Source organism: Tasmannia lanceolata, unplaced genomic scaffold, assembly GCF_043159265.1.
Source record: "Tasmannia lanceolata isolate RefF3 unplaced genomic scaffold, GAP_Taslan_0.1 ptg000005l, whole genome shotgun sequence".
NCBI lineage: Eukaryota > Viridiplantae > Streptophyta > Magnoliopsida > Canellales > Winteraceae > Tasmannia > Tasmannia lanceolata.
In genome coordinates this window covers 5,124,332-5,137,165 of record NW_027518682.1, presented here as the reverse complement: position 1 = coordinate 5,137,165, position 12,834 = coordinate 5,124,332, and the positions used below count along the sequence as shown (strand labels likewise).

Genomic DNA, 12,834 nt, shown 5'->3' with positions numbered 1-12,834 from the left:
TCCAATAGGTTTTGTCTAATATTACTTCGAAAGAAGATTGCTCAAATACAAGGCACGAGAATGGGTACATTCACTACTTTTCTCAGTACACAATACAATTGGGCTCATTCAGGTCTTTCCTCTGACATGCAGTATGTTGAAGGAAGCTTGTCTGGGTTGCGCCAATACATACTACTAAGCATATATATATATATATAGCAACGAGATTTGGGTTATTTGGAGAATTGCTTCATCATGACTCTTGTGCATTCAAAGGTAATTGTCAGGAATGTTGATCTTACCATTCCAGATCACAAGTGATGGTTTCTAAGTGTGTATTTGTGCTTATACTAGCATTTCCTGAAGTTTCATTTTAAAATTCTATCACATGCATATGTTTTCATACATTTCTGTGATTTTACAAGATTTCCACCAAATTTTCTAACCGAAACAGAAACATTTCCGCTTCTGTGGTGACTGAAATCGAAACCGAAATTTAAAACCATGACCACCAGGTCCACCACAAGCCCAATATGATTGGGGATGCTTTTAATGCAAATAGACCCTTAAGGGCATCTAAGATTTATAGGAAAATTTGATAAACAAGAAACAATCCAAAATGTCCATATTTGACCAGAAAATAGGTTAATGAGTTCCAGTGCGGGGTTTTCCTGTTTTGTTCCAGGAGGAATTTTCAGAACATTATGTTTGAGGAATTTTCAGAACATTATGTTTCAGGTTTGGAAATCAGGAAAAACCCCGCACAGGAACTCATTAACCTATGTTTTGGTCAAATATGGATATTTTGGATTGTTTCTTGCTTAGGTGGGATTGGTTGGGAGGAAACTTTGTTTTGTCCAGAGAGGCCAGTTCTTGAGGGCTGTTGTCCCTGTATGAATGGGGAAGTTATGCATGTCTTCCACTAGACACCAACCGGTCCAATGGGATTATGAAGTGATTCAATAGAAGTTTGTTCAACATGCCATAACTTCACACAGATGGGAATTGATTTTGGCGAGGATATTTGAGAATGAGTGGAGATAAACCTATGGAATCAGAAAATAAATCGAAATTTGATCTGATAATTAGTATGTGCAGCTATAATAAATTTGATTTATTGGGAAGCTATGTATAATAGAATTGCCCAATGCCACTAATGTAAATACTTGGATGATGATGATTTTTTTGAGTATCCACCACTAGTTATGAAAGGACTATGTATAATAGAAGTACACAATGCCACTATTGTAAACACTTGAGTATCAACCAGTAGTTATGAAAGAAGTTTTGACCTCACATGAAATACCAAGAAAGACCATAACTTTAGGGATTGTGGGAATCCTACAAAGGACATAAGGATGCAAGGATGGAAGCAGAAGTGCCCAAAATATCAATGTTCTGCATGATGAGGAGATAAGTTGTGATTTTCGACATATGCTGAATTTAGGATCCACTTGGAAGTTCTAGACCTTAATGTGCAAATAATATGAGCAAGGATTGAAATTTCGGTTTTGGTCTCTACCGAAACCGAAAATGGCCAAATTTTGGCCGAAATTTAAGCTGAAATCAGAAATTTAAAATTTTCGGTCCCTGCCGAAATCCGAAATTTTGGACCAAAATTTCGGATTTCAGCCGAAATTTAAAACCTTGAATATGAGCTTTTTCTAGACAACTGAAGCCAACCCAGTATATCTCATTAAGCAGCTAAGATGTGCACGTAATCATCAAATGTCCATAGCTGACATCACATTTAGTTGCAAACATACACCTCTGGGAAACGGTGCACAGTACATAAGCACCTTGATCTATATGTATTTCCAGGCCAAAAACAGTGTGCGGCTCAAAATTTAAAAAAAAAATTAGATTAAAGTAATATTGCATATGATGAATATGGTTGCTTGTACGCCACCTGGGACTTTGGATGGTTAGGTTCTGAAAATTGTGCACTTCATGACATGATGTAGGTATACCAACTCAATACAACTGTTAGAATTTAAGATTGCTCAAAACAAAAGAACTTGGTAGTTCAATAAAATCTCCTTTAGATGGTCAATGCAGACAGAAGTTGTTTACCAAAACTGAGAATCAAAGACCATAATAGCTCTACATGCAAATGTTCATTACCATGTGAAAGATGTAATTGTATTAACTAGATAACCAATAAGAACATTTTATATACATGACATGGGCACCATCTCATATGTATTATAACCAAAGAAATTCTTACAAAGGGGGTTCTTCAAAAGATTCTCATTGTTAGTTCCAACATCAATCATAACCGGAAGTACCTATAGTGGAGAAAGAAGTTAAAAAATTTCATGATCAGAAAATACCACTACAGTGAGGAGCATGAAACAGTAAAGAGTTTAACAGCAAATATTGATTATAAAAGATTCAATTGCCATTTGTTACCCATGGGAAGATGCTAGCCGTTAAATGACATTAGAAGACGGAGAATCCCAGTTCTATTGGAAAGTGATAACCCAAAACACGGTTATGAGAATTTTGTGGTAGATAAAAAAACTGAAATTCACAGTTGATCCATGTCATGACATACATGTTGGTAAACAATTCAGTTTGATACTCCCATATGGATACAATATTTTAGTGACTATTTCATGAACTTCAACAAAACAGAAGGTTTGGACTGGTCTTAATTGATACAAGTGATTTATTGATAGGGGTGTGTTCAACGAAGCAATATGGACCAGGTATGGTTACATCAGAAAGCTTTTCTAGAACAGATATTAGAGATCTTTTTTTCTTTTTTCTTTTAATGGTAGCCAATCTTATTAAAAGAAGACCGAGATGGTCAAGTACAACGGAAAAGAAAGAAAAGATACGGCACAAAAATGCTAATACAATCAAGGAGGGAGAGAGTCGAATAAAGCCAATGATTCCTTAGATACACCCTCTCTTGCTAACCCGTCTGCTACCATATTAGCGGAACGTTGCACATGCTGGAATACCAACAGAAAAGACTTCACCCAATCATACATCTCATCAAACAATTACTCAAATCTCCACGGGTGTTTTTCCTATTTATTAAACCATCGGATCACATTTATAGAATCTCCTTCAATTATCACGTTGGTCAACCCATCTCTAGTCAACAGCTTTAAGCCTTGGTAGACTGCACGGACCTCTGCTTCCGTTGCATCCGCTACACCAATGGGACCCGCAAATGCCCAAAGAGTGTCCCCATGTTCGTTTCTCAACACTCCACCAACCCCAGCCGGTCCGGGGTTACCAAAGCTAGACACATCAAAGTTGAGTTTGAGGAAGCCGGAAGGAGGTGGAGTCCATTTCTACATTATTTGTTCTTCTCTCACTATTACAACATACTTCTCTCCACCCTTCCCATAGAGCATAGGCGGATACAAATTTGAACTACGAAGGATCTTGGCCCAAGTTATTGATAAAGCAATAACTTTGACGAATAGGAAGGTCGGGCTTTTAGAGATCCTGTCAAAGACTCTAGCATTTCTTCCTTTCCAAATAACCCACAAGGTGGCCACGAAAAATATATTCCATAGAACTCTTCCTCTTTTTCTCCCAGGTGCAAATGACCAACCTTGGAAAAAATCCAATAGTTTTGCAGGGAAAACCCATTGGATACCGAATCAACATAATATTTTGCACCAAAGTTCTCTTGCCACCTTACAATGCAAGAATAAGTGATCCACAGACTCCCCCTCCTCTATACATAAAGGGCAATGATCAATGATAAGAATCTTCCTCTTACAAAGGAAATCCACCATCCGAATCCTTTCCAGCAAGGCCGCCCACCCAAAGATGCTCACTCTTGGAGGGGCTTGGAGAGTCCACACTCTATCTACCGGTGCAGAGACAGGGGTCGCCACTAGGGTGTGATAAAAGGATTTTACTATTAGTATACCAGATCAAAACCTGCTTATCTTCCCGATGATATTAGAGATATCTTCTCAGAGTAATTTTTACAGTCTCAAGAAGAAGTTGATAGCACTGTTTAAAAACTCTTCGATACAATCATTGACTAGCACAAGTTGACTCACTTTTACCATGGATGAGTTCTCATCTGAGTGTGAGCCTTTCCCTACCAAGCTCATCAGAACTCCTTTGACTCGCTTGAATAAATGAAAAATTAACAGCATTAACCTTTGACTTGCCTGAATCAACACCCAAGGATTTAAATGTTGGTTTCAACCATCACCGAAACCGAAATATTTTAGTTCTGGCAGAAAATTCGGCCGAAATCATGTAGAACCTAGATAAAAAATTTTTTTTTTTTTAAGTTCCACATAAATGTATAAAATTTTGGTGGAAATTTCAGCGATTTCGGTGGAAATTTCGTAAATAAGGGTGAAAAACGAAAATTTTCAGAATTTCAGCGAAATCCTGTATTTTTCCAATTCAATGTACTTTCGGTTTCGGTGCAATCCGACGCCGAAATATTTCGCCCGAAATTTAAAACTCTGGGATCTGTTCTAGAAAAGCTGAAATGTTTACAAATGAAAATATTTGCTCACAAAAGAGCTGAAATATTTAGAATCAACTCAGGGAGGAGGAAGCAAAAAGAGGTCGTTGTCATTGGACGCAAGGAAACCAACCATAATTGCATCATCGAGACAAATATTATCTTTGTTGTTGATCTGATTGAGGACAACACCCATGGTGAAGGTGTCGTCTTAACCAGGCTTGAGGTAGAGGTAGCGGTAGAAGAAGTCCTTGCAAGGGTAAAAATTCGTGTAGGTGGCAACTTTCACTTGATCTTGGACCTGGACTCCCACAAGATGTTTTTAGAAGGTGCAATAATGGTGGAAGAAGAAGCCCTTGATAAGACAGTCCTCCATTGACAGGCTACAACTGCTTTCATAGACCTCAACCGTCATACTAAACTGCCCAATGAATGACAAGCAACAAATATTGAAGACAGGATCCCATTCTTCGAATTAATCCCAAGGAGATGGTTACCACTAATGATGAAGGATTGGTAACTGCATCCAGCCACAAAAACCAAACATGAAAGTCAAATATTTCATATATGTCTCCCTCTCCCTCAGTTTTTTCAGGAAACTGCACCCGACATAAGGGAGACCACTCTTTTGCTACTGGAGATGAGGCATTGAGGCTTCAACTACTGCTTCTTCATTTGTGTCTGCCATGTCATCACCCCCACTCTTTCCTTCAAGCAAACCAAGGACAGATAAAGAATGTTTGTGTGACTAGGAAAATGCTTAGAAGAAAATAAAGAGTGAATGGTCAAAATTGGGGGTGAAAATATCACTCATTTCTATTATTTGATCCCAGAAGTTAGGTTTTGATAACTTGGTAACAGTTTTATTTTGCATTGCCGCAAAACAATTCTAGACAAATCAGAGACCGATGACAATATTTCTTGCTCAAGCCATATTTTTTTCTGTATAGAACACTATAATAGTTGCCTTGCATTAATAATTCAGATATTCAGAAGCAATCATAGTCTAAACAACTTAATAGTTGTCTCTGTCACTCTTTTCCAAACTCTAGTCTGCCTATCATTTTACATATATTGAAACTTACAAACTGATGTTACACCAACAATTGGTCACCCCACTGTTTTCTCTCAACCTGACATGCAGAAATGAACTCATCAGACCTGTAGAGACATAGCTTGTGTACAATCTAGAAACTCTTATTAACAGAGGGCCAGTTTCTTGTTCGTTCTTCACTAATATGGCTTTGTTTATTGTTGTGTTCCCTTTATTCTTCTTTGCAGTTTTTGCACTCAACCTAAAATCTAAAATTGTCTCAAGTTTTATATTTTCCATTATATATGCAGTTTTATGCATAGTAACGCTTTTGGTCATCCGCTTCCACACTCAGGCTCTAAGGAAGCATGCTTTTAGCATAATTCTAATAAATGAATCTCGATGTCCATTGCGTTCTGATTTAACCCACATGTTTACCGATGACACTCTTCAGTCCTCTTCAAAAACGAGTAGTAATACTACTTTCTTAAACCCCATAAAATTCTTTTCTAGATTTAAAAAAAAGGCATAACTAAAATTCTTTTCCAGATTAAAAAAACAAACATAACCATCTGCATCTTTCAAAATTTTCAATGGCAAAATAAAGCACAAATTAATACCCTCTGAGGATTTATGCCAGCAGCAGCAACATATAAATCCAGCTTCCCAATTGCAATGCCAATGCCCTGAACTCCAAGATCTCCAAGGCCCAAAATTCTACTTCCATCAGTCACAACTATCATATCAACCTACAAAGAAATAGATTTTATCAACAACTTACACCAAATTGGCATATAAAAGTTCATTCCAAGCAAATAATCTTAAAAGGCATATAAAAGTTCTAAGCAAAATTTATGGATGGTAGGTCCCTAAGTTTAACAAGCTTCAATGGGTTGTTCACAGTGTAACAAATGATGCAACAATAGCAGTTTATCACCAAAATTGGAAACTGGAATTATACTCCCAAACAAATATACTCATTTTAATATAAAGCATGTTATTAAGTTTGACCCATTGGAAGCAGCTATACAACCAAAAAATATATATATATATATTGTATGCCAGGTATACAGTGTAACAGCATGAATCCTAATCGAATGATAGAATCAAGCATTGCAAGTAATCATTCAGGTTTAACTAATTGGTGTTATGCTCGATGAACTAGTTGATGGAATCCTAACAGTAAGTTCTTGGAAGCTAAAATTCATGTTAAAATTATTGGATAATGTAAGGGGTGATGGGTTTTTTCTTTTGGGCCAAGGAGAATGCTCCTGGGCAATTCATACTATGTAAATCTGGTGGGACTACTGGTCCCCATTGTAAATTTTGCTGGTATGAATATATTTGTCAATTTTAAAATAAAATAAAAACATGTTAAAATTCACTGAAGTTGGACTATTAGATAGATCTAGAATCCTTGCAATCAATAGAGGATTTTTACTTTTCATCCAGCATAAACCCCTATCTTCAGAATGAAAAAGATGATGAAATATTGCTAAAGAAGTTATAACAGAAAATGAAGAACAGATGATATGGACAAGATGACTGGCTAATAACCACATGATGTTATGAACTAAGTACCTAAAGGAAGACTCACCTAATTCTTTTTTCTTTTTGAAAATTGACAAATATATTCATAATGTCAAGATGTACAAAGATTGGGGACAAGTCGGAAGACTCACCTAATAACAACCAACCATTTTTTTAACTCGATATTATTAGTCAAAAGGCTTGCTGTAGCATAATGCAAGGAAGTCTGGTCTATTTGCTCAGGTAAAAAAGCACCACATGTGGTACATCAGCAAGTAACATGCCTTCCTATCATAAACCTAGCTATATAAAATGGATACATACTTTGTTACTTAAAAAGAATCTTTACAATAACAAATAAAGCAATTGATATGGGTGGGCTCTACAAACACAGTTTCCTAATATAACTAGATAAGAAAAATTACATTAAAAAAAAAAAGGTAACCAAAATAAAGGAAAATAGAGAAAATGCAAAAAATAAATAAATAATATAGTTAATTTTCAAAAAAATAATAAAGTAAACTTAACACTGCATTTCTACCTCAGGCTACCGTAAGGAACAGCTTGTCAGCCAAGAAAAGATGTCGTTCTAAATTCGCAGGCAAGGTAAAAACATACAACCTTAAGAAGAAAAAAGAGGAAGAGAAATGATCAAATTCAATATGTTTAAACTTTAAACACACTTAGATGTAATCTGAATGACTCTTGTTATCACAAAAACATAGGTAAGGAACTACGAAGGGCCAAAGGCAAACATCAAGATTGCAATGGAAAGCCTGGAACCAAATAATTTTGCCATACAAAGAAATGGAAATAATTGGCTTCAAGGTGGAAATGTACAACAATGCATGATGTCAAGGAGAAGTCATGACGACATGACTCATGAGTAATACGTGGAGTGCAATCATCCAAAAATAAGTCCCCCAATGAGCTGGTGATAGCAGGTAGAGTAGATCATCTTCAGTTATGTTACACTTGACATTCAATACTAATTGCGTAGCAACAGTTCATTTCCTATTAGGTCATGTTTAGCAATCACATCCTGAGCATATTTATATTGAGAAAAAGCACAACCCACACTTAAAACATGTTAACAGGTCTTTAGGTCTTTATTATAATGCCCAAGGGCATACTTGTCTTTGTAATTCACTCTTTATTATTTATATTACATGAGTGAGGGGGAGATCCCTAACTCAATCTTTTCTCTCACTCTTTACTTTCTCTCTTTTCTCTACCTCTCTCAACATGGTATCAGAGCTCTAGGGCATGGATGCCTAGGGCCATTTTTTCTTTTCTTTTCTTTTCTTTTTTTTCCTTCTTTTTTTTCCTTCTTTTTTTCCCCTAACCCTAACCTTAACATCCACCTCCATCTTCTCCATCCCTAACCCTAACCATAACCCCTCCATTCTTGCTACAGTGAATCGCTACAGTACTGCTACAGTAAATCGCTACAGTACATCACTACAGTACCCTCTTTTCCCCACTCTTCCTTGCCCTAATCTGATCCATCATAATCTCTTCTTCTTCTTTTGGGTCATAGCTATGCCCTAGATTTTCTTGTTCGGCTTGATCACTATCTTCATGGTGTTGTTCTGGATTTGTACTTACATCATTGCGATGTTTGTGGCTCGGAGTTGTCTCGACTTTGTCTTTATGTCATGAGGCTATCTCATGCCTCCCTTATGCATATGTTGTACTCACGAAGCCACGGTCTATTAGCTTGCTTATAGTCTTCATCCTTGTCTCTACTTGCTCGTTGTTGGTCCTCTTCAGTCTTCTTCCCAGTTTCTTATGGAAGATACCCCTCATATTGAGGACCCTACTATTCGTACTCCAGCTATGGCTACTAGTTCCCAGCCGCGTCAGGCTGCGTCGTCGTTCCTTGTTAGAATGGAGTGGCTGAGAGGAAGCTTCGCTCCTTGTTAGATGGGGCCCGGACACTACTCTTTCAGATGCGGGTCCCTAAGACCTATTGGGCTGATGCTGTACTCACAGCATGCTACCTGGCGAATAGGCTTCCCTCTTCGGTCCTTGGTGGCACCTCTCCGTTCTCGATTCTCCGTCCTACCTCTGACCATTTCCCTCTTACACCTCGAGTTTTTGGTTGTCTCTGTTTTGTCCACGTTCTTGGGTCAGGATTAGATAAGTTGGATCCTCGGGCCAAACGGTGTATCTTTCTAGGTTACTCTCGGACCCAAAAGAGTTATCGGTGTTACAGCCCTCACCTGCAACGATCCTCTCGGCGGACGTTACATTCTTTGAGACCCAGTCATTTTTTAGTCTGTCCATCTCGTTGGATCCCTCCCCCTCTACACTTCAGGAGGATTCCTCGCATACTCCTGTTCTTCCTCTTCCGGTTCTTCCTGATCCCATCCCTGTTTCTGCACCTCCGGTGTCCAGTTCCTCCCCTACAGTTGATTCTACTGTTATGCCGACGTCAGCGCCTTGTGCAGTCCCTCTACCTCCACCATTGAAGCAGTATCAGCGTCGGACCAAATCTGTTGCTCATTCAGCCCCGCCCGAGGCATCATCATCTCAGCCGGAGATCCCCACTTCTGAGGTACATTCTGACTCTCCCATTGCCTCTCGCACTCGGTCTCGCAGTACTGCTCATCCTATTTCCTCTTTTGTGTCTTATGACTTTCTCACCCCTGTATTTCGTAGTTTTGTTTCGTCTTTGTCTTCTATTTCTCTACCTAAGACTCTACAGGAGGCACTTGATCATCAAGGCTGGCGAGCGGCTATGGATCTTGAGATGCAGGCCCTTCAGGCCAATCAGACATGGGATTTGGTCCCTCTACCATATGGTGCTCCCCCCGTTGGTTGTCGCTGGGTTTATGCAGTCAAGCACCTTCCTGATGGTACAGTTAAGCGTCTTAAGGCTCGACTTGTTGCCAAAGGGTACACGCAGACATATGGGATTGATTATGACGAGACTTTTTCACCAGTTGCGAAAATTCCTTCTGTCCGTGTCCTGCTATCCCTTGCTGTGAATCATGGCTGGCATCTTCATCAGTTGGATGTAAAGAATGCCTTTCTTCATGGTGATTTGGAGGAAGAGGTCTACATGGAGCAACCTCCTGGATATGTTGCTCAGGGGAAGAGATCTTCTCTTGTTTGCCGTTTGAGGAAATCCATTTATGGTCTCAAACAATCTCCGAGAGCCTGGTTTGGAAAGTTCAGTGCTACACTTATTCGCTTTAGCATGAAGTAGTGCGCAGTTGATCACGCCGTCTTCAGTTTTCAGTCTCAGGCTGGTTATGTTCTGTTGATAGTATATGTCGATGATATCATTATCACTGGTAGCGATACAGGTGGCATTCAGAGGCTCAAATCCTTCCTTCAGACAGAGTTCTCTACTAAGAATTTGGGTCTTCTTCGGTATTTCCTGGGCATTGAGGTTGCCTATTTGAGTAGGGGTATCTACCTCTCACAGAGGAAGTATGTTCTGGATCTTCTTGATGAGACAGGTTGTTTGGGAGTCAAGCCTGCCTCAACTCCTATGGACCAGAATATGAAATTACTCCCTGAGGAGGGAGTCCTGTTAGAAGATCTAGGACGATACAGACGGTTAGTTGGTAAGCTCATTTATCTTACTGTTACACGTCCAGATATTACCTTTGCAGTTAGCGTTGTTAGCCAGCATATGAGCTCACCTCGCACTTCACACTGGGCTGCTGTACTTCAGATATTGAGATATCTGAAGAGTTCGCCAGGTAAATGATTGTTATTTCAGAGGCATGGGCACCAGAGAATTGAAGGATACACTGATGCAGACTGGGCAGGATCTCCGGCTGATAGGCGGTCTACTACAGGATATTGCACCTTTATTGGAGGTAATCTTGTTTCATGTCGTGTCTAAATCCAGTGCCGAGGCAGAATATAGAGCTATGTCTCATACGAGTGGGGAACTCATGTGGCTACGTTCCTTACTTTCAGAGATTGGATTTCCTCCTTCTTCTTCTCCAACTCATTTATACTGTGACAACAAATCCGCCATTTACATTGCCACGAATCCAGTCTTCCATGAGAGGACCAAACATATTGAAGTGGATTGTCATTTCATTAAAGATTTGATTCAGCGAGGCTACATATCTCCCGTGTTTACCAGATCTACAGATCAATTAGCAGACATGTTCACGAAGCCTCTAAGTAGAGCTAAGTTAGTTGATAATTGTAACAAGCTAGGAATGTTAGATATCTACATTCCAGCTTGAGGGGGAGTGTTAACAGGTCTTTAGGTCTTTATTGTAATGCCCAAGGGCATACTTGTCTTTGTACTTCACTCTTTATTATTTATATTACATGAGTGAGGGGAAGAACCCTAACTCAATCTTTTCTCTCACTCTTTACTTTCTCTCTTTTCTCTACCTCTCTCAACAAAACAAATAACCCCAATGCAATGAAAGTCGGCCCAAGAGGCCAAGACTTTCATCTAAAACTATTGTTGATGAAAGTCCTCAAGTTTCCCAGAGGGGATAACACCATTTCTTGTTATGACAATGTCATCACTGATAAGTAAAAGGAAAAAGGCCACAAGCCAAACAGAAAACTAATGAAGAAGAGCCAGCTCCACTCTGTCTAAAGCCCAAACTGAAGAACTGAAACCTGAAATCAATAAAGATATGCATGACGAGTCTGTTTAAGGCTGCAAAGACCTTTTCAGAAATGGAATGCAAAACCAGAACTGATGACTGAAGGCCCAAAGGCAGCCATATAAAAACTTCAGTGAAGACCACTACGAAAAAAAAGTGGTCTTAACATCCATTTCAGACAGAGGCCAAAAGGAACTCCAACGATCTCTATAAGAGTATGACCGCCAGCCATCTGTGCACCCAAAACAAGCATTTCTCATGACAATTATATCCATCACATACACCCTTTAAGTATATTTGTAACACAAATTGAGGTTTTCACTTGATAATCCCATTAACATGTGTCTCAATGTTATAAACCCAGTGACAACCAAGGGTGTTTTTTCCACAAAAGGTCTTGATTTGTGACTGCAATCAAGAGCAGATAATCTTCATGACGGTGTGCAACTGAATTGAGATGCTTCTTTGTAAAAGGGCAATTCTTACACTGAAGATAAGAAAGGCTCAATGATAAGTTGAAAAAGATGTAAAGAAAATAAAGTATCAAAAGCATGCTAAGGAATACCATTGTTACAGCAACTCACATGCTGCAGCAAAGATATGATGCAAAATTAGTGTAGACCAATTCACAAGTCAGCTAAGCTAAGAGATGACAGGATCAGGGTGGCCTGCTCCAAGAAAACAAGAACAACGCTGTACAGTACTTAAAGGACAGCCTGATCTAGAATAGCAAAGTAAAAGAGTAGCACCCAGAATATCAATGGTAGAGCATTTGACTGCACATAATGAGGTGAAAGTCTGAAGCTGGTGAGGGAACTAAACCTCCAATGAAATAGGAGCAAGCTAAGAGAGGTCTCAACGAAAAATGATGTCTGGGAAATAGCAAAATGGAATATGTTCAAGGAAAGGGGAAAAGGTGCGCTGAAATTCAGTTATGTGCCACATCGGTTGGTAAACAAAAATTTCTCAAAAAATAATAGATAACTAAATAAGATAGAAAAGAGCACATGATGAAGACCATTTTTCAGCAGTAGTCGCTGAACATATACCCATGTTGATGCTGTGCACTCAATTGCTCAAGGTCGCAATTTTACCAGTGACAAACAGTTGAACAAGTGAGCCCAAAAACACGAAAGACAACTCCAGTTACAGAGATGAATAGATTAGTAAGATGCTCTAGGAAGAAGGTTCAGCCCCAAGGAAAAAAGATGGGACGTGGCGAATGAGATATACAAAACACA

At 39.0% G+C, this 12,834-nt stretch overlaps 1 protein-coding gene across 1 annotated transcript in view; it reads right to left on the bottom strand.

Moving 5' to 3' along the window:
* Window positions 1–12,834, bottom strand: part of NAD-ME1 (NAD-dependent malic enzyme 1) — a 35,531-nt gene that overhangs the window by 17,290 nt on the left and 5,407 nt on the right. Inside the window, exons 5-6 of the mRNA XM_077379100.1 lie at window positions 6,089–6,217; window positions 2,207–2,267 (exon numbers count right to left, since the gene is read on the bottom strand). Coding sequence (XP_077235215.1) covers window positions 2,207–2,267; window positions 6,089–6,217 — 190 coding nt within the window. The remainder of the gene's footprint in view (window positions 1–2,206; window positions 2,268–6,088; window positions 6,218–12,834) is intronic.